We start from the raw sequence: 22,790 nt of genomic DNA, 5'->3' as shown, positions 1-22,790 counted from the left end.
TGAGAGGGTGGGCAGAAAAGGAAATGGACCTGACTATTCAAGTTCTATCAGCAAAGGGCTGATGTGAGAGTACTGGCCACTATTTGAGCCATGACAGTAGGAACCATTATGAGTTAGATGGCTCTCAGGAAGGTGGTTAGCCATTTAACAGACTACCAGGATATTAAAAAAATAAATCTTCTGGGGGAATTCTTTTGCCTAGGAGGGAAGCAAGAATTACTATAGTAGTACCTTGATTTTCATTTATGGATTTTGTGGGAAGAGAAAGTGTGAATGTTTCCTTTTATGATATACGTCCTTGTTCTGTATTGAAACAGATGATGTAAGTCTGGATGATTTACAGAGAAGAGTTTCTTTTTTCTTTACAGATGAACACAGGCTTCACAGTGGCAAACTCTGTCTGATTATCCTTACATGTATTGCAGAGGTAGGTCTCACGAGCCTTCTGCTATTAGGCAGTCTTTTACAAAGTGCTATCTTTCCCTGCCTCCCCTCACCCCATTACTGTCTCATGACATTTAGGGTCCTAAAGTTTAGGAGAGAAAATCTTCCCCCTTTGTATTATCTGTCTTCTCCCACTAGAGTGTAGTCTTCGATGAAGCCATGGATAGACAGGGTCTTGTCTGCTTCCACGCTGTTTAGCACTGTGTTTTTAAACTGTGGAGCAGTTTGTTTGTTTGTTTGTTTTGAGACGGAGTATCGCTCTGTTGCCCAGGCTGGAGTGCAGTGGCATGATCTTGGCTCACTGCAACCTCCGCCTCCCAGGTTCAAGCGATCCTCGTGCCTCGGCCCCCCTAGTAGCTGGGATTACAGGCAGCGCCACCTTGCCCGGCTAATTTTTGTAATTTTAGTAGAGACGGGGTTTTGCCATGTTGGCCAGGCTGGTCTCAAACTTCTGACCTCAGGTGATCCACCCACCTCGGCCTCCCAAAGTGCTGGGATTACAGGCATGAGCCACCATGCCCGGCAGTGGAGCAGTTTAAAAAATAAAAAAGGAGCTCAGGTTTCCTGTGATGGGGTGAAGGGGTGGATAGTAAAGCCAGAGAGGGGAATTGGAAACTCAGTAATTGCAGTTTGCCGAGGAACAAGAGCTGAGGGGAAAAAAGAAGGGATGCTTTGGCTTTTTAAGAAGCCACTTTTGGTTGGACTAATTAGGTTCAAACTCACCATGTATCTTGGTGACACACAGGCATGGCAGAACTTGAGTGAGTTTAGAGCTAAATTTATAGCTTCAACCTCCCCCTTTACTATTCCCCACTCTGCTCTTTTCTCTCTTAAGAAAAATGGTGAAGGTAGTCCACATGAAGTAGAGATCTCTCTCAGTCTCTCTCTCTTCATGTTCTCTGTGGAAAGATGACCTCCTTTTCACAAGATTAGGGGTGGCTGGTTATGGAAGAGCTGCTTATTAGCAGTGGGCCTGGTATAATTGCTTTTCAAAAATCTTTCTAAGAAAATCTTTAAAGGAGTTGTTTTTCACAAATTATAACAGTTCCTTGTAATTGGAGTCTGTAGGCTTGTCAGATCTTCAGAAAAGGTATTGGGAAAGGGCCAAGGGATGTTTATTACTAATCCATGGTAAGAGGTTTTTGATTTTCCGTCAGTCTTCAGGAAAGCCCGGAACAGACAGGGTCTTGCCTGCTTCCACGCTGCCTGTGTAGCAGTTTGCTTCTGTTGGGCTGAACCCATTCCCAGCAGAGCACAGATTTTTCTTCTTGCTCCTAAACCCTCATGTGGAGCCTGCACATGAATCCTGCAGCCCCTGTGAAAACCTTAAGCTATCACAAACAGAGCCAGCTCCTTGGGCAGATGGGACGGAAGAGGGAATAGGAAAACAGATTACTCTCATTCCTCTCAGCATCTGCCTTAAGTCCCTGCGTCTTAATTTTTATTGTTTTTGCTTGGAAATTTTTGACCAGTTAGAGATACACTGGGAAATTACACTAAAGAAAAATCTCATGGCTTAAGTAGGGTTTGACATAAGGCTCTAGGCTCATCCTATTAGCTATCCAGCTGATCCTTGAAAGTAGTTCTCAAAGTCCAAGGATTTGTACGAAGTGCGATAGATTACAAACAGTTTCTTAAATATAGCTCTCGCTTCTTACTTTTTCTCTATATTTTTATTAGGATCAATATGCCAATGCATTTTTGCATGATGACAACATGAATTTTCGAGTAAACTTACATAGAATGGTAGGTGTTTCTTTTGCTTCTTGTTTTTTCTTAGAGGAAATTTTTTGTATGTCGGCAGGGTTGGGATGAAATTGATCTTACTAGAACAAATGTGGGTGGAAAGTTGTGCCAAAGGGCTTTGCATGACGGCTGTTCAACAGACCCATGCTTGTTGTTGGGATTTTTGTGTGTCATGGAGCTGTTTCTTAATCGAGAGTTTTGGAAGATTCACAAGCGTGGCAATGATACTGGATTTCTTTTTTTTTTTTTTTTCTTTTTTTGAGGGAGAGTCTCTCTCTCTCTCTCTCTCTCTCCCAGGCTGGAGTGCAATGGTGTGATCTCTGCTCACTGCAACCTCTGCCTCTTGGGCTCAAGCAGTTCTTCTGCCTCAGCCTCCTGAGTAGCTGGGATTACAGGTGGCTGCCACCACGCTCGGCTAATTTTTATATTTTCGTTACAGACGGGGTTTCACCACGTTGGCCAGGCTGGTCTCCAGCTCCTGACCTCAGATGATCTGCCCGCCTTGGCCTACCAAAGTGCTGAGATTACAGGTGTGAGCCACCGCGCCTGGCCTGATACTGGATTTCAATAATATAGGTTTCAGCAAGGAAATGGTTCTAAGCCTTTTGTTTTCAAAATGTAGTATAATTTTTGATTGGCTAAGACTAGCTGCTGCTCAGATTTGTTCATCTGAGAAGTGGGCAAATAGAATATGGAGGATCAGGGAATTTCTTAAAGCTTGGAGGTATGTTAAAAAATATCACATTGAGGGCCGGGCTTGGTGGCTCATACCTGTAATCCTAACACTTTGGGAGGCCAAGGCAGGATCACAAGGTCAGGAGATTGAGACCACCCTGGCTAACAGGATGAAACCCCGTTTCTACTAAAAGTACAAAAAATTAGCCGGGTGTCGTGGCAGGCACCTGTAGTCCCAGCTACTCAAGAGGCTGAGTCAGGAGAATGGCGTGAATCCAGGAGACAGAGAGCCGAGATCGTGCCACTTCACTCCAGCCTGGGCAACAGAGCGAGACTCCGTCTCAAAAAAAAAAAAAAAATTACATTGAGGTTTAGATGTAAAACTTTCTTTATTTTTTTGCAACTACTACTGTTGCTGCTTCTATAGGTGGCACCATCACTTCCTCTTTTTTTTATTATTATTATTTATCGTCAAAGAAAAACACCAGTGTACCTCTTTTGTCGTTAGTAATGCCACTTATATAACTGAAAGCAAAGTAAAACCAACAGTTTTCCCATTGTAGTATTCTCTAGTGCCCTTTGAGGTTGTGAATTGTAATTTTGTAACAGGCATGCATTGATAACTGAAGCATTCACAAGTCCTCCCTTCCCCGCCTCATCCCATGCTACCCCATTCCTCTCCCACCATGTGAAAAAGAGAAAGAAAAGGAAGTATCCCTGTAATAGTGATTTTATTTGCACAAGGAACATGATGATGGGCCATTGGATGTCAGTGCCAGTGTCTACTAATTTCCTTTCTTCATTTTTTGTGTGTGAAGCCTATGAGACACAGGAAGAAGGCAGCAGACAAGAATCTTCCCTGCCGTCCTTTAGTATGTGCAGTACTGGGTGAGTGAGTATCATCAACATTGACATTGTTTTGTGACAGCGATAGGCTTTCATGATGAAGATGAAGAGTAGAACCTGTTTGATGTGCTTCTTCCGCAAATAAATTATTAGTTGTGTTTTTTCCCTGGCCTAAGAAACCATGTTTATTGTTGTGTTTGGTAAAGCAACCCCAGTTATAGAGTGGTCAATAAAAGGGTCCTGTTGTTCAAAGAAAAAAGTCATTCCAGTGAGACAAATGGCTGTGTCTAAACTTGATACATGATTTACAAGATACATGATCAAGATTTCAGGCTGGGCGCAGTGGCTCACACCTGTAATCGCAGCACTTTGGGAGGCTGAGGTGGGCGGATCACTTGAGGTCAGGAGTTTGAGACCAGCTTGGCCAACATGGTGAAAACCTGTCTGTACTGAAAATACAAAAATTAGCTGGTCGTGTTGGCGTGCGCCTGTAATCCCAGCTACTCAGGAGGCCGAGGCAGGAGAATCGCTTGAACCCAGGAGGCAGAGGTTGCAGTGAGCCAAGATCACGGCATTGCACTCCAGCCGGGGCGAGACTGCATCTCAAAAAAAAAAAGATTTCAAATTCTTCCCATCCTTTCTTGGTTCGAATTGATGTGCTGGCTGGCCAGGAGGCTTGAAGTTCATGGTTCACATATACAAAACTTCCCCTGAGTAAATTAAACTGAGATGAGGCTGACTGAGTTGACAGGTAGGGGGCTGTATCTTGGGTAATTTTGTCTGTCCAGAATTCTGCATTTTCCTCAGGGAATTAGCTGAATTCTTAATCCCATTTCACTTGGATATTCAGCCCCAGTTTCTAAATCTACTTAATTTTAGAAACAGTAATTAAGGCTGTATAATAAGCCTCTCTTGACCCAAAGCCCCACAGCCCATTTCAGTCAATATCTGTCTAACTGAGCATGATAGTAAGATGAGATTGACTGACATAGCTTTAGAGCTGAGTCTCTGGTTACACAAATGTGATCCATAATTTCTTCTCAGAGCTTGCCTCATTGTCTAGTCTCAGAATATGATTTCCCTTTGGCGGTCTGCATTAATGCCATGGGATGAAATATCTATACAATGAAGTTTTCCATTTATCTGAATTTATTGGCAGGTCAGAGTATCCTTCTGGAGGTCAGCAAGTGAAATAATTTCTTATTACTTTACAAGTGGCAGGTGGTGAACAGTGTTACACAAAATGCGTTATATAAAATAAGTGTATATGAATAAAGATGTGGTTAGTGGATGCCGTTCAGTGTGAGTGCAAGGTGTACTCAGAAGCTTTTTTTCCAACTCAAAGACAAGAAATGAATTCCATTGTAATTGATCCAGTTTTTCTCTATTCCCCTTTCAGACCTGATGGTAGAGTTTATTGTAACACACATGATGAAGGAATTTCCTATGGATCTCTATATGTAAGTACAAATATGTACACATTTAATGTGTACAAATCTATTTTAAAGAACTGAATGTTAGAAAATTCATGGTCTGTGTAGGCCGGGCGCCGTGGCTCACACCTGTAATACCAGCACCTTGGGAGGCCGAGGCGGGCGGATCACAAGGTCAGGAGATCGAGACCACGGTGAAACCCCATCTCTACTAAAAATACAAAAAATTATCTGGGCGCAGTGGTGGGCGCCTGTAGTCTCAGCTACTTGGGAGGCTGAGGCAGGAGTATGGCGTGAACCCGGGAGGCGGAGCTTGCAGTCAGCTGAGATTGTGCCACTGCACTCCAGCCTGAGCGACAGAGCGAGACTCTGTCTGAAAAAAAAAAAAAAAAAAAGAAAGTTCATGGTCTGTGTATACTTTAAGAAAAACACATTTGCATGTGGAGAAGTGTTAGGGAACATTTTCTGGCCTGGATCTGTACATCTTTTCAGAAGAGGTAATAAGCACAAACCACAATGTGGATTCTGCACATATCTGCATGATCACTTCTAGGCACACTGCATGAAGAGGGAGCCGACACATGAATATAGTGATCGCAGGGGTCTGTTGTAATCAAAGATATGCAATACCAGCAGACCACTTAGTTGTCTCTGAGCTTTCGCATTAGGTAGGACGAATTTAGAGAGAGAGAGCACTTCTGATCCATTCTTAGCCTACATTGTCCTGACAGCCTAGCTGGAGCCCTATTATCTGGGCAGATTATGTCTCCAGTGGCCTCGCCGGGAGAGTCCTGCCTCCTGAGGAGAACTGTTTGACCATCACAGTTTTTTGTTTTTGTTTTTGTTTTTGTTTTGAGACGGAGTCTCACTCTGTTGCCTAGGCTGGAGTGCAGTGGCATGATCTCGGCTCACTGCAACCTCTGCTTCCCAGGTTCAAGTGATTCTTCTGCCTCAGCCTCCCAAGTAGCTGGGATTACAGGTGCACACCACCATGCCCTGCTAATTTTTGTATTTTTAGTAGAGATGGGGTTTCACCATCTTGGCCAGGCTGGTCTCTAACTCCTGACTTCAGGTGATCCGCCCACTTCAGCCTCCCAGTGTGCTGGGACTACAGGCATGAGCCACCACACCTGGCCGACCATCACAATTCTTTATAATGAGCACAACTGGAGGCAACTCAGAATCATCATATTTTCTTTTTACTTTGTGACAGGGCCTCACTGTGTTGCCCAGGCTGGTCTTCAACTCCTAGGCTCAAGCAGTCCTCCCACCTCAGCCTCCCAAAGTAGCTGGGACTACAGGTGTGTGCCATTACACCTAGCCATCATCATATTTTAATAAAGTTTAAACCTTTAGAGTTTTGTTTCTCCTTTGCCACTACTCCTACATTCTTCTCTTTAACACCCAAGAACAGCTGTGCCACATTAATGTGATCTCAAATATGTATATTATCTTTAGTCCTTATAAAACATCTGAATTGAGTGTGACATCAGAATTGCTCCCTCCAATTTTTGGGCAAGAGGGTAATTTGGTGAACAGCAAATTGAGTAAACCCCATTGCAGTGCCAGGCCTGGGATCTAGGGAGGTATAAAGGATTTCAGTCTAAATAGAGTAGACCTCTAGCTTGCTTTTTTTTTTTTTTTTTTTTTTTTTTTTGAGACGGAGTCTTATTCTGTTGCCTAGGCTGGAGTGCAGTGGCATGATCTCAGCTCACTGCAACCTCTGCCTCCTGGATTCAAGTGATTCACCTGCCTCAGCTTCCCGAGTAGCTGGGACTACAGTCGCGCACCACCATGTTGGCTAATTTTTGTATTTTTTAGTAGAGACAGGGTTTCACCACATTGGCCAGGCTGGTCTAGAACTCCTGACCTTAGGTGATCTGCCTGCCTTGGCTTCCCAAAGTGCTGGGATTACAGGCGTGAGCCACTGTGCCCAACCTTCCGGCTTCTTAGATTGCTTATAAACTATATAGTCTTGCTTTCGTAGGTCTGAAATAATGATATAAATTTTTCTTTCAGGTAAGTAGGTTGCAGTTTGCATTTTTCCATACCTTTTGGGTGTTTAGAAGTAAGTCTGATCCTTTATTTCAATTCAAAGACCATGAACAGTTGCTTTTTATAACACTTAACAGATGAGTGTTCAGCTTATTTTAGCTGGGGTCCCTGAACTTCATTATCTTAGGGTTCAGATTTGTTTTTGCTATAGACTTTATTTCTGGCTTATTTTATATCCTAGTTTTAGGATGTGCTGTTTACTTTGTAACACGTATTACTGTAGTTTCAATTTTTTCATTTTAAAAGAAAGGAAACTGAGGCTCAGGAGATTAATTACTTTGCCCAGGGTTATTCTGTTAGTAAGCATCATTGCCTAGATTTGAACCCAAATTTTCTTACTATAAATTCTGAACTGTTACATTCCCAGGTGTGTTAGTTATCTACTGCTGTGTAACAAACTACCCTAGACGTAGTGGTTTAAAACAAACATTTATCACCTCACAGTTTCTGTGGTTCAGGAATCCAGGAGAAACTTAACTGGATAGTTTTGGCATAGGGCCTCTCAAAAGGATGCTTTTTAAGGAATAAAGGTAATATGCATACTTGAGGATCACATTAACGTGGCACAGCTTTTCTTAAAGAGTGTTAAAGAGAAGAATGCAGAAGTGGCAAAGAATTAAAAAAAACCTTAAGGCTTAAACTTTATTAAAATAAGATGATGACCAGGTTAGTTGGGGCAGCAAGTATCTGAGATTCTACTGGGGCTCAAAAATCTGCTTTCAGGCTCACCTAATGGTTGTTGGTAAGCCTCAGTTCTTCACCACATGGGTCTCTCCGTAGGGTTGGTAGGCATGGCAGCTGTCTTTCCCCAAAGCAGTTAATCTAAGAGAGAAAGAGAAGGGGAGCGAGAGCCCAGGATGGAAGCCATAGTATCATTTATAACCTAATCTCAAGTAACATATCATTTCTAATGGTCACACAGACCAACCCTGATGCAATGTGGAAAGGGACTATATGAATGTGTGAATACCAGATTGGGGTCCATCTTGCAGGCTGGTACCACAGTTGCACAGCTAGTAAGCTGCATAACTAAGTAAAATTCATGTCTGACCCTGGAGGCTGTTCTCTTAATCATGTCTGTGATAAGTGATGGAGGAAAGATTTGTATAGAATGACTATGCTGACTGGAGCATTAGAGAAGATATCGGAAGGTTGCATTTGACCTGAGTCATGAGGAAACACTAGGGATTTTCTGTGTGGAGGAGTCAGGGAAGGACATACCACGTAGGGGACCAGCATGTTTAGGTGCTTGGAGGCTAGAAAATGTGGTATGTTTGGAGAATAGAGCATAATTCCAGGTGGTTAGAGTGTAGAGTGCATGGAGGGAGGATAAGAGAGTAGAAAAAAAGCTTGCCCAAGATTAAGTGGATGATGAGGAACAGTTGAAGGTGGGGCTGATATGATAAGATTGTATGTTCATTACTGTAAAGTTACAGGTATATTATCTGTTCACCCAAACCCCCACATTTCTAGCCAATGAACCTGGTCTACCCAAATGTTCTAACTCCCTCCTCGCCCTTGTTCATAACTTCACCCTCAAAAGAGTTTTTATCTTGCCTTGCTTTCTTAGGCGCTTTTTCCACCTGCTCCTTAATTTACTGCCCTGGGGTTAGGGAAGATGGAGAAGATAACGAGGCATCAAGTTGACAGAGGCTGGGCAGAAGGTCCCACCCTCAGGCTGAATTCACTTTCTTCATTACTACCCCTGGGCATGTTTCCAGATCTTCCTTCCCCCGCTTCTAGCTCCCTTTCCAGTTTTTAGAATTTGAAGCATCAAGTCCTTATCAGGTGAACCTCCTGCTTCCAGCTGGGCAGCAGGCCAGGCTGCTGTTCTCACTTCTCATTATGTACCCCTTTTCGGCAGTATACAGCAGAATGAGAAATTGAAAGCAAAATGAATTCCTGCCATTTCAGATAAGTTTATAATCTTCCTAGTGAAATATGAAGAAATATGGAGTTTGGAAAGACTTAATACTCAAAGCCAGAATCTGGGTCAGAAATGAAACAATTTCACATCTGTGTGTGAATGCTGTAGGTAATGATGGGGGAAGGTGCTTATACTGAAGAAAAAAAAAAAAAAAAGAAAGGTCTTGCCTGGAGCAGTTAAGAGGTAGCAAAACCGAACCAATTACTTTCACCTCCTAGCTGTACTCCTTGATTCTTGCTGCCACTCTCACTGCCACCACAGGATTGGGGAGTGAGGGGATATAGTCTCTGGGAGAGTAAATTTTCCTTTAAGTTACTCTTACATGGAAAACTTGGACTTTTCTTAAGTCACATATTTCCAAACCTGTAGGTAGGCATCAGAAGAAAGGTACAGACTTCAGTGGGTCCTACAGGAAGATTTCAGGAGAAAGTGGAACTCATTTTGTGTTGAAATAGGAAATTGCTACAAGCATGAAAGAAGCCCCACAAGAAGCACTAAATTTAGAGTCATTCTGCCAGTACATACATATGTGTGTGTGTGTTTGTGTGTGTGTGTATTTTGTTTCATTTATTTTTTTTTTTGAGACAGAGTCTCTGTGTTGCCCAGGCTGGAGTGCAGTGGCATGATCTTGGCTCACTGCAACCTCCGCCCCCCAGGTTCAAATGATTCTCATGTCTCAGCTTCCTGAGTAGCTGGGATTACAGGTGCCCACCACCACACCCGGCTAATTTTTTGTATTTTTAGTAGAGACAGGGTTTCACCATGTTGGCCAGGATGGTCTTGAACTCCTGACCTCCGGTGACCCATCCACCTCGGCCTCCCAAAGTGCTGGGATTACAGGAGTGAGCCACCGCGCCTGGCCTATGTGTGTAATTTTTTTTTAGAGGCAGGGTCCTGCTTTGTCGTCCAGGATGTAATGCAGTGGCACGATTATGGCTCACTCTAACTTGGAACTCCTGGCTGCAAGCAATCCTCCCACCTCAGTCTCATGAGTAACTAGGACTACAGGCTTGCACCACCATGCCTGGCTATTTTTATATTTTTTGTAGAGATGGGAGTTTTGCTGTGTTGCCTAGGCTGTCTTGAACTCCTGGCCACAAGTGATCCCCCTGCCTCAGCCTCCCAAAATGTTGGGATTTACAGGCATGAACCACTATGCCTGGCCTCCAGTATATATGCACACACATATACACATGTATGTATGTATATATACGTATTATATATACATGTATACATATATGTGTATATATAAACCCATGCGATCTGTATATATATGTATATACATGTATATATACGTGTGTATATATGTATATACACACGTATATATACATATGTGTATATATGTATATACACGTATATATACATATGTGTATATATGTATATACACGTATATATACATATGTGTATATATGTATATACACGTATATATACATATGTGTATATATGTATATACACGTATATATACATATGTGTATATATGTATATACACGTATATATACATATGTGTATATATGTATATACACGTATATACACGTATATATGTGTGTATATATGTATATACACGTATATACACGTATATATGTGTGTATATATGTATATACGTGTATGTATATATACATGTATATATACACGTGTATATGTGTATATACATATACATATATGTATATACACGTGTATATATACATGTATTCATATATGTGTACACGTATATATACATATATTTATATATGTACACGTGTGTGTATATATATGTACACGTATGTGTGTGTGTATATATATATATATATTTTTTAGATGGAGTCTCTCTCTGTTGCCCAGGATAGAGCGCAGTGGTGCTATTTCAGCTCACTGCAACCTCCGCCTCCCAGGTTCAAGCAATTCTCTGCCTCAGCCTCCCAAGTAGCTGGGATTATAGGCAAGCACCACCACGCCCGGCTAATTTGTGTATTTTTGGTAGAGACGGGGTTTCACCATCTTGGCCAGGCTGGTCTTGAATTCCTGACCTCGTGATCGACCTGCCTCATCCTCCCAAAGTGCTGGGATTACAGGCGTGAGCCACTGTGCCTGGCCTCCAGTATATATATATATTTTTAAGGCCATGGCAGTGGTTAAAATTTTCATTCTGCTTGATAAATAGTATAAATTATTGAAACCACAAGGCTAATGATGTCACCTGTTGGTGACTGTGGAGACAGGAACAGAGCCTAGGAGCAGTGCTGGAGTGGATGTGGATAGATGGCCGCAGGGGTTGGGGATGTAGGTCGCATCTCATTGCTGCTATGGAGTGGCTCAGTGTTGGTGGGATGGCGTTATCAAAGGGGGCCAAATATAGGCCGTCCAGACCCAGGCCATACGAGAGGTGCTGGCATTCAGGAATGTACTGTGTGTGCATAGGTAGTCATGTATGGGCAGCATCTAGTCACATTTGCTGGCTGCAACAAAGCCGTTAGCACCAGGGACCTCATGACTCTCAAGTTCATGGGAAAATTGACAGATGAGTTTGTAGATTGCTAAGGCAAATCATGCTCAAACAAGGGCATCATTAAGTGACAACTGTATCAAACAGGATCACATCACAATTTCTAAAAATCAGCAAATTATTTGGAAACAATTAGGATGATTTATATTGCAACTTATGTCAGTTGGTAAGCAATTTTGGTACAGGCTTATGAGTGTAAAAAAACATAGTGTTTTTTCTGTTTTCTCACTCAACAACAACAATCAACACAGAAGACTTCTATGACCAAATGTGGGGAGGGTTTACTCCCTACACACCAAGCAAGCAATCAGTTCTGTAGCAGATAGCAGCTGGGTGTACTGTATTTCAATTCTGACGCTATCTACCTGGAGGTAGTTTCAGATCCCATGGGTTTAGGGCTCAGTCCTTAAGACTACCCCTGGCTTTCAAAGCCAATCAGAAGCCCAAGGTTATTTTGCCTGTGTTTCTGATGGACCGGCTATAAATTGGGGTTCCTACAACCTCCTCCTTAGGTTTGATTAATTTGCTAGAGTGGCTCACAGAATTCAGGGAAACACATTTACCAGTTTATTACAAAGGATATTTTAAAGAAACATATAAACAGTCAGATGAAGAGATACATAGGGTGAGGTCTGAAAGGGTCTGGAGCCCAGGAGCTTCTGACCCCGTGGAGTTGGGGTGTGCCAACCTCCCGGCACGTAGATGAATTCTTGTTCGCCTTCCTGTAGGCCTCCATGTGTTTAGCTATCCAGAAGCTCTCCAAACCCTGTACTTTTGGTTTCTTATGGAGATTTCATTATGTAGGCATGTTTGATTAAACCATTGGCTGGCCATGGTTCATGCCTGTAATCCTAGCACTTTGGGAGGCTGAGGTAGATGGATCACTTGAGCCCAGCCTGAGCAACTTGGTGAGACCTTGTCTCTACAAAAATTAGTTAGGTGTGGTAGTGTGTGCTTGTAGTCCCAGCTACTTGGGAGGCTGAGGAGGGAGGATGGTTTGAGCCGTGGAGGTCAAGGCTGCGGTGAGCCGTGATTGCACCACTGCATTCCAGCCTAGGTGACAGAGTGAGACCTTGTCTCAAAAAATAAATAAAATAAAATAAAAACCACTGGCCATTGGTAATCAGCTTAACCTTCAGCCCCTCTTCTCTCCCTGGAAGTCAGGGCTAGGGCTGAAAGCCCAACTCGCTAATCATGCCTTGGTCTCCCTGGTGACCAACCCTCATTCTGAAGCTACCTAGGGGAGGCCAGCCGTCAGTCACCTCAACATACAAAAAGACATCACTTTGGAGATTCTAAGGATTTTAGGAGTTGTATGTCAGGAAACAGGGTTGAAGACCAAATATGTATTTTAGAACAGTGGTCCCCAACCTTTTTGGCACCAGGAACCAGTTTCATGGAAGACAATTTTTTCACAGACCTGGGGGCAGTGATGGTTTCGAGATGATCCAAGTGCATAATGTTTATTGTGTATTTTATTTGTTATTATTACATCGTAATATATAATGAAATAATTCTGTAACTCACCATAATGTAGAATCAGTGGGAGCCTTAAGCTTGTTTTCCTGCAACTAGATGGTCCTGTCTGGGAGTGATGGGAGACAGTGACAGATCATGAGGCATTAGATTATCATAAGGAGCCACAACCTAGATCCCTTGCATGCGCAGTTCACAATAGGGTTTGTGCTCCTATGAGAATCTAATGCTGCCTCTGATCTGACAGGAGGCAGAGTTCAGGTGGTAATGCAGACCATGGGCAGCAGCTGTAAATACAGTTGAAGTTTCCCTTGCTCACCTGCCACTCACCTCCTGCTGTGCAGCCTGGTTTCTAACCAGTACTGGTCCATGGCCTGGGTGTTGGGGACCCTTTTTACAATATCACAAGGTTAGTTTATTAGAGAATAAAAGGGAATGACTTAAAATTTTTCCATGTATGTATTGATTTATAGATTATTTTTCTGTACGGTTTGTAAAATACATGTTTTTTTCTTTTTTTGAGACAATCTTACTCTGGCATCTAGGCTGGAGTGCAATGGCGCAATCTCAGCTCACTGTAACCTCCGCCTCCCGGGTTCAAGCAATTCTTGTGCCTCAGCCTCCCAAGTAGTTGGGATTACAGGCCTGCACTACCATTCCTGGCCAATTTTTGTGTTTTTTTTTTTTGGTAGAGATGGCATTTCACCATGTTGACTAGGTTGGTGTCAAACTCCTGACCTCAGGTGATCCACCCACCTTGGCTTCCCAAAGTGCTGGGATTACAGGTGTGAGCCACTATACCCGACCTGTAAAATATTTTTAATATCACTGCTGAAGGTACTCCAGTCTTTGTTGTTGTTGTTGTTGTTTTTTTTTTGAGATAGAGTCTTGCTCTGTCGCCCAGGCTGGAGTGCAGTGGTGCGATCTTGGCTCACTGCAAGCTCCACCTCCTGGGTTCACGCCATTCTCCTGCCTCAGCCTCCCGACCTCCCAAGTACCTGGGACTACAGGCACCCACCACCACGCCCAGCTAATTTTTTGTATTTTTAAATAGAGGCGGGGTTTCACCGTGCTAGCCAAGATGGTCTCAATCTCGTGACCTCGTGATCCACCCGCCTCTACCTCCCAAAGTGCTGGGATTACAGGCGTGAGCCACCATGCCCGGCCTGTACCCAAGTCTTTTAAGAGAGTACTGTTTAAATAGTTCTTACTAAATTCTGTCTGAGAGGCTCCTGCAAGACCACTTAGGGAGTGTAAGTACAGAGAGAGATGTGAATAATGGAGCAAGTAGAATAAGCTAATAAGGTAGCAATGGAGGCTTATTATTCGGAGTACTATGAAAATATCTGGAGAAGAGTAATTTTAGGACTTTAGCTTATAAATTTAGTTCAATTCACTTGTATCCTTGGTACGTTGTTAGGCATTTTGTTTATTTATTTATTTTTAAGATGGGCTATCACTATGTTGGCCAGGTTGGTCTTGAACTCTTGGCCTCAAGCAGTCCTACTGCCTCAGCCTCCCAAAGTGCTAGGATTACAGGCATGAGCCACCAAGCCCGGCCAGTTGTTAGGCATTTTAATTCCTCTACCTGGTGTCTCTGGCTCTCATTCTGCAGAGAGAGGTTAGTAGTGTTTTTTCTGCTTTCTTCTTTTCTCCTCTGGTAAGAAGCCCAAGAAATTAGCTACCCCTGTTTTTTGTCTTTTTCTTTTTTTTCATTATTTCTTCTTAAAAAAACAAAAAAACGATTACATGTGCAGAATGTGCAGGTTTGTTACATAGGTATATGCGTGCCATGGCCTATTGACCCATCCTCCGAGTTCCCTCCCCTCACCCCCCAACCCCCCAACAGGCCCTAGTTGTGTGTTGTTCCCCTCTCTGTGTGCATGTGTTCTCAATGTTCAGCTCCCACTTATGAGTGAGAGCATGCAGTGTTTGGTTGTCTGTTCTTGTGTTAGTTTGCTGAGGATGATGGCTTCCAGCTTTATCCATGTTGCTGCAAAGGACATGATCTCATTCCTTCTTCTGGCTGCATAGTATTTCATGGTGTATATGTACCACATTTTCTTGATCCAGTCTATCATTGATGGGCATTTGGGTTGGTTCCATGTCTTAGCTATTGTGAATAGTGCTGCAGTGAACATACATGTGCATGTGTCTTTATAGTAGTAGCTACCCCTATTTTAGCTTGATTCCGTCAGCTGTCAGATTGATACCCCACAGATTAATGTGGTGTCTGCTAAAGTCAGTAGGGTCTTGGGATATTCTTTGTCTCGGGTTATAGCCATAGAACTTGAAAGAGTCTCAGGCTGGGCACGGTGGCTCCCGCCTGTAATCCTAGCACTTTGGGAGGCTGAGGTGGGCGGATCGCCTGACGTTGGGAGTTTGAGACCAGCCTGACCAACATGGTAAAACCCCATCTCTACTAAAAATACAAAAATCAGCCAGGCATGGTGGCAGGCATCTGTAATCCGAGCTACTTAGGAGGCTGAGGCATGAGAATCACTTGAACCCAGGAGGCAGAGGTTGCAGTGAGCCGAGATCATGCCACTGCACTCCAGCCTCTGTGACAGAGTGAGACTCTATCTCAAAAACAAAAACAAAACAAAACCCCCGAAAGACAAAAGGAGGAGCCGATTTCATTTACCTGAAACTAGCAGTTTACCTAGGTTCAGTTTTCTAGGAACTTTATAGCTTAGTATAATAAGACTTAAGCAGTAGCATTCAGTTGGTATACAGTCAAGATTTGTTGAATGAATGAATGAAAAGGGTAGGTCTGACAGTTTCTTCTAAACCTTTTGGTTTGTGTGATGAGCCTGGAGTTCCAGAGGGGTACAGTCCAAGCCTTGGGCCTGTGGTTGACCAAACCCTCCCTTAACTAAAAAAGTCCTAATTTAAGTACTTTTAAGGCAGCGAGGATATGACAAAGTGAGACTTAGAATCTGGATTTAGTTAAGACATTGCATTTTAGGCCATTTAGAAACCTCTATACACTAGGGATTCTAAGGGCTGAGATCATAGTTAATTGAATGTTGAATTTGTGAATTTAAATTGAAAATAGGAAATATAAAAGCTAATCCTCTCAAATGAAGAGTATCAATTTATCCACCTAACATAGGCTATTAAAGTGGACATTTAATGGCTTAATCAAGAATCCAAGCATACCTAGTTATAGAATATATGAAATGAACATTGCCGTGAAAGCTGTAAATTGCATATCTTGACAAATATTTGGAAAACGTAGGCCACAGAGTTTTTTTTAAGCAGCTTTAAATTATACAATTTAGTGTTTTTAAAATATATTCACAGAATTGTGCAACTATTACCACAAACTGATTTTAGACCATTTTCAATCGACCGTTGCATAAAGAAATCCTGTACCCAGTAGTAGTTACTCTTCTGTATTTCTTCCTCTGTCCTCTCCCTCAGGCCTAGATAACCCATGTCTACAAAAATTAAAAAATCTTCTTTTTGTCTCTATGTATTTGCCTATTCTGGACATTTTATATAAATGAAATAATAGAATATGTGGATTTTTACTACTGACTTATTTAATTTAGCATACTATTTTCCATATTCATCCATGTTGTAGCCATTCCTTTTTATGGTTAATATTTCATTATCTAGAATACAACATCGTTGTATTTATTCATTCACTAATTGATAGACATTTGGGTTGTTTAGACTTTTTGGGTATTAGGAATGCCACCATTACTGTTTGTATACCAGTTTTTGTGTGGACATATATTTTGTTTTATTTTTATTTTTTCTAGAGACAGGGTCTTACTCTGTTATCTGGGCTGGGGTGCAGTGGTGCAGTCATAGCTTCAAACTCCGGAGCTCAGGCGATCCTCCTGTTTCAGCCTTCTGAGTAGCTGGGACTATAGGTGCATGCCACTGCACCCAGCTATTTTTAAATTTTTATTTATTTTTATTTTATTTTAATTTAATTTAATTTTATTTTTTGAGATGGTGTCTCGCTTTGTTGCCCAGGCTGGAGTGCAGTGGCGCCATCTTGGCTCACTGCAACTTCCACCTCCCGGGTTCAAGCAATTCTCTGCCTCAGCCTCCTGAGTAGCTGGGATTACAGGCGCCTGCCACCACGCCCAGCTAATTTTTTGTATTTTTAGTAGAGACAATGTTTCACCATGTTGGCCAGGCTGGTCTTGAACTCCTGACCTCATGATCCACACACCTTGGCCTCCCAAAGTGCTGGGATTACAAGGCATGAGCTACTGCGCCTGGCCTAATTTTTTTAGTTTTTAATTTTTGTAGACATGGGATTCTGCTTTGTTCCCCAGGCTGGTCTGAAATTTCTGGCTTCAAGTGATCCTCCTGCCTTGGCCTCCCAAAGTGTTGGGATTACAGATGTGAGCCACTGCACCTAGCCTGTTTGTGTTTTTCTTTTGTATACACCTAGTAGTGGAATTGCTGGGTTATGTGGTAGCTCTGTATCTAACATTTTGAGAAACTCCAAACTTTTCCAAAGTGGTTGTACTATTTTTATTTTTATCAATATTCTTCGAGGGTTCTAATTTCTCTACTATTAACTTCCCTCTGTGATGTGAGAGCCAGAGACACTAGCTAGAGGAATTGATGTGTATTTATAATTCACCATATGAATTTTGGGGGACAGATGTCAATCTGGAACATGTGTGTAATGATTTACTTGCTCTTCTCCTGGCATCAAATGTTCTTTCCATAGTTGTTTCCAGTTTTCTTTTATTATGAATGCTGTTTCTTTGTAAGCATGAAATCTATGTTCATTTGATATGCAAAAGTAGAATCATGTTTTAATATGCCTTTTAAAAATGAAGTTGAACATTATAGAAAAATGTTGACTTTCCCTGTTCCCCTTTTTTGGGAGATGGAGGAATTTGTTGACTGTTTCCTTGGCCTATCTTTGTTGTTAGAGGTTGTCTTAGTCTGTTTGCTGTTGCTATAACTGAATACCTGAGACTGAAAAATTTATAGAGAAAAGAAATTTATTTAGGTTCACAGTTCTGAAGACTAGGAAGTCCAAGTTCTAGGGGCTACATCTGGGTGAGGATCTTCTTGCTGATGGGGACACTCTGTAGAGTCCCGAGGTGGTGCAAGGTATTGTATGGTGAGGGGGCTCAGGAGAGAAAGCCAGACTGGCTTATATAACAGACTTACTCTCATGATAACTAACCCACTCTCATGATAACCCATTAATCCATTAACCCATGAGTGGATTAATCTATTCCTGAGGGCAGAGCCCTCATGACCCAGTCACCTCTTAAAGGCCCTGCCTTTTAATAATATTACATTTGCAATTACGTTTCAACATGAGTTAGAGAGAGGGCAAACATTCAGACTATAGCAAAGGACACTGTTTTTATCATCTATGTATATAAACTTCTATATATTAAACATAGTAACTCTATTATATCATTTGTTGCAAATGTAATTTCCCATGTAGTTTGCCATTTAATTTTAATCATTGAAATTTTTTTTATTAAACAAAATATTTGTATTTTTAGGAAGTAAGTTTCATCAGTATTTACCTTTATAATTTCATCTGGCTTTTTAACCTTTCAAAATCCTATCTCAGTCAGAGATGAAAAAAATGTTTTTGGTAGGTTTATAATTTTTAAAAATATCATTTATCTTAACCTCAAGCTACTAACTGCTTATTTGGAAATACTCTCAGAAACATATACGTCATTGAGATGTGAATAACCCTGAATATTCCAATGATCTAGCAGAATGCTGTCCAGTAGAAACTTTTGTGATAATAGAAAAGTTCTATATTTTTTTGTGTTCACTATAGTAGCCATTAGCCACATGTAGCTATTGAGCACTTGAAAGGTGGTTAGCACAACTGACAAACTGCATTTTTAATTTAACTTTTAATGTAAATAGAATTTAAATTTTACAGTTTGCAGCAAAAAAAAGAAAAGAAAGGAAAAGAAAGAAAAAGAAACAGAACTTCTGGCTGAGCACGGTGGCTCGTGCCTGTAATCCCAGAACTTGGGGAGGTCGAGGCAGGTGGATCACTTGAGGCCAGGAGCTCTAGACCAACCTGGCCAACATGGTGAAACCCATCTGTACTAAAAGTACAAAAAAAAATTAGCCGGCTATGGTGGTGCATGCCTACAGGGTGGCTGGGAGTATAGGCATGTGCCACCATGCCCAGCTAATTTTTTAATAGATTTTATTTATAAGTAAGACTGGTATCTTAAATTATATATTTAATTAAAAATTTAATTTAAATAAAAACCACATTCAGATAGATATAGAGAGTTAAGGTCTTTAATTTTGTGTTTTTGCATTCCATGTCACTATACCACTTTGAGTAGAATAGTTTAATTGTGACCCACTGGTTTATCCTTTTCCCCTGGAAAGGTACTCAAGGGAAAGACGTCAGTGGCGCCTAATTGATTATTGACTTATAAATAGTTATAGCACCCTTTTCCCATTGATAAGGGGAATGGGTAGCACAAGCAGTATGTGATTGTGTGATTGCGTGTGTGTGTGAGAGAGAGAGAGAGAGAGAGAGAGATTGATTAATCTACTAGAAGAAGGCAGAAGTTCTTTTTTTTTTTTTGAGACAGTCTTGCCCTGTTGCCCAGGCTGGAGTACAGTGGCCCGATCTTGGTTCACTGCAACCTTTGCTTCCTAGGTTCAAGCGATTCTCCTGCCTCAACCTCCTGAGTAGCTGGGACTACAGGCATATGCCACCGCACCTGGCTTTTTTTTTTTTTTTTTTTTGAGACAGAGTCTCACTCTGTCACCCAGGCTGGAGCGCAATGGCGTGATCTCGGCTCACCGCAAGCTCCACCTCCCGGGTTCATGCCATTCTCCTGCCTCAGCCACCCCCCTGCCCTCCCCGAATAGCTGGGACTACAGGCGCCCGCCACCACACCCTGCTAATTTTTTGTATATTTTTAGTAGAGGCAGGGTTTCACCTTGTTAGCCAGGATGGTCTTGATCTCCTGACCTCGTGATCTGCCTGCCTCGGCCTCCCAGAGTGCTGGGATTACAGGCGTGAGCCACCGTGCCCGGCCTATTTTTTTTTTTGAGATGTAATCTCACTCTGTTGCCCAGGCTGGAGTGCAGTGGCGCGATCTCGACTCACTGCAACATCTGCCTCCTGGGTTCAAGCGATTCTTCTGCCTCAACCGAGTAGCTGGGACTACAGGTACACGTCACCACACCCAGCTAATTTTTGTATTTTTAGTAGAGATGGGGTTTCACCATATTGGCCAAGCTTGTCTCAAACTCCTGACCTTGTGATCTGCCTGCCTCGGCCTCCCAAAGTGCTGGGATTACAGGCGTGCACCACCACGCCAGGCTTTTTTTTGTACTTTTAGTAGAGATGGGGTTTTGCCATGTTGGCCAGGCTGGTCTTGAACTCCTAGCCTCAAATGATCTACCTGCCTTGGCCTCCTAAAGTGCTAGGATTACAGGTGTGAGCCACCATGCCCGGCCAGAAGTTTTGTATATTTTTTTGCATGTATACATATTCATATCCAGTGTCTTTAGTGGCCTTAGCAAAGCTGGCTCACTAAGAAGGGATCTGTGGTGAGTTGCACTATATTCTCAGGCTTACCCTCATTTTTTGCTTTCCCTGTTACAGACGCTGCATCCAGGTAGTACACAAACTGCTCTGCTACCAGAAGAAGTGTCGGGTACGCCTGCATTACACCTGGCGGGAGCTCTGGTCAGGTAACTTTCTCTCTTGAATTCATCTTCCTTTTTCTATACCTTTTATGAGCCCCTAGGCCTGGGCTCAAGGTGGATTTTTTGTTTTTTAACCTTTTGGTTTGTTTAGGTTGCCTTTATTTTCGGTTACTCTTTTTGTATTTTTTTTTTTTTTTTTTACGTTTTAGCTTTTTTCGAATCCAGACCTGGGTGTGTCACATGTCTATTCTTTACTTTGTCCCTTGTTCCTTCCCCTTCCTATATTTTTTGTCAACTGGTAAAAACAATTGAGTATTTCTTGTGTTCCAATAAATCTTCCTTTGAGTAAGAATGAGGTAGAAGGAGTCGGTACAAACTTGGGTTCTCACTCGGTTTCATTTGATAGCCGCATATGGACTGTAGGGAGGCTTCTGTGTGTTTCCTCAGGAATGTCATAGGGAGAGATGGAGGGATGGGGACGGGGTGGGGAGATGCGGGAATCCTGTTCTTTGTGTTACATCTGGCATTATTACTGTTTACAGACAGTGTCACTTGTACCACTCCCCCTGTGCCAGAGACAAAACAGCAAATTACAGTGTTTACTTTTGTCTTTCTAACCATTTGGTAGCCCAGTAAAGTCACTGCCACCCCTGCAGGGGGGAAGTGCCTCTTCTCTAAGGGTACAATTAATGCTGGCTTGCCACCCCTTTCTTTTGTGTGACTAAGTTGGAGGTTTCAGGAAAGCAGAGGAGACATGTTCCCTGAGGCAGTTGCTTGCTACTAGGTCCTGTGGCTTTTGAGACCTGATGGTACAATAAAATCTTCTCCAGATGATTACAGTGATGAAGGGTTGCCCACCCATGGGAGAGCTGCTCTGTATTTTCAGCAGAATAGGGTGTGTTAGTGTCAGAGCCTTTATAAGAAACAGGCCAGTAACCCAGCCCCCTTCCATGGAATTCATCTCATTTGTTGTGACACATGATTTCCTCCCAACCCAATTTGGCTTTCTAAATTTAGTCCTCCATAATGGGAAGTAGAGATCTTTAGTTAATGGATTAGCAAGTTTTTGCAGTTACTGCCTGTGGTGGTAAAGGGGGAGTAGGAGAATAACATTAAGTGGCAATAGTGGCATTTTGATATTTTAGGAGAGGAGAGTATGATTGTGTGAGAGGTTGAGATTGAAAGAATGTCAGGAGAGTTAAAGAGAGATCAAAAGGGATGGAAATGACCAACAGTAGAATTTCTTAGGTAGAAACACCTCCTTTTAATATAAAGGACTATTATTGTTGCCTATGGATAGTTGTATGATTGTTAGGCTCTAAAAGCATAGGATTAAAGAGAAAACACAATAATGATGCAGATCTTCAGATGTTGGTATCGTTGTTGGATTTATAATAAGTACACATGGTTTATGTCTATAACTTGAATGAAATTACACATTGTAGTACTAAACAAGGTGGTAGTAGTAGTTGTTTCCGCCTGCATCTTCTGATTCCCTTCTGGTTTTACTTTCTCTTTCATTCTATTTTCTTTCCTTTTTGTCCTAGCTATTCTATCTCTGGCCTCTGTGATCTCTGTGGCTTTTCTCTCATTCTCGTGATCTGTTGTCCTCTTCCTCATTATCCTGTTCCATTGTCTTGTCCACATTGCCTTCTACTCTTCGTTCTGGTCTGTCTCCTGAGACTCAGGGCTTCCTGTTATTCTCCTCCTATCCCCATTTTGTATCCTCTGCTCTCTTGATGAATCGACACTTTTATTGGTATGAAGTGTTCTTTGTGTTATTATAGTCATGCATTTTACTTTTTACATGTGTCATAAACTCTAGAATACATTGCCCTCATTTTTGCTTAAACAAGCGATTATCTTTTTTCTTTTTTTTTTTTTTTTTGAGACGGAGTCTCGCTCTGTCGCCCAGCCTGGAGCAGTGGCGTGATCTCGGTTCACTGCAAGCTCCGCCTCCCGGGTTCACACCATTCTCCTGCCTCACCCTCCCGAGTAGCTGGGACTACAGGCACCCACCAGCACGCCTGGCTAATTTTTTTTGGATTTTTAGTAGAGACGGGGT

General features: G+C 42.2%; 1 protein-coding gene across 15 annotated transcripts in view; it reads left to right on the top strand.

Annotated features, from left to right (window-relative positions):
• The window catches only part of ARMH3 (armadillo like helical domain containing 3), a 212,796-nt gene that overhangs the window by 60,669 nt on the left and 129,337 nt on the right, over positions 1–22,790 (top strand). For 11 of the 15 annotated variants that reach the window (XR_010113275.1, XM_003825509.6, XM_063607863.1 and 8 more), the window contains 5 exons: positions 369–427; positions 2,125–2,190; positions 3,684–3,753; positions 5,111–5,171; positions 20,682–20,770. Coding sequence is in view for 14 of the 15 variants with exons in the window: in XM_003825509.6 (XP_003825557.2) it covers positions 369–427; positions 2,125–2,190; positions 3,684–3,753; positions 5,111–5,171; positions 20,682–20,770 (345 nt within the window). In the remaining variant the exon portion in view is untranslated. The remainder of the gene's footprint in view (positions 1–368; positions 428–2,124; positions 2,191–3,683; positions 3,754–5,110; positions 5,172–20,681; positions 20,771–22,790) is intronic. The other 4 variants (XM_055093311.2, XM_034931351.3, XM_034931349.3 and 1 more) reach the window with 1 other exon arrangement.

Source organism: Pan paniscus, chromosome 8 (assembly GCF_029289425.2).
Source record: "Pan paniscus chromosome 8, NHGRI_mPanPan1-v2.0_pri, whole genome shotgun sequence".
Classification (NCBI taxonomy): Eukaryota; Metazoa; Chordata; class Mammalia; order Primates; family Hominidae; genus Pan; species Pan paniscus.
The sequence above is the reverse complement of the archived record's forward strand: the minus strand, read 5'-3'. Positions and strand labels throughout refer to the sequence as shown.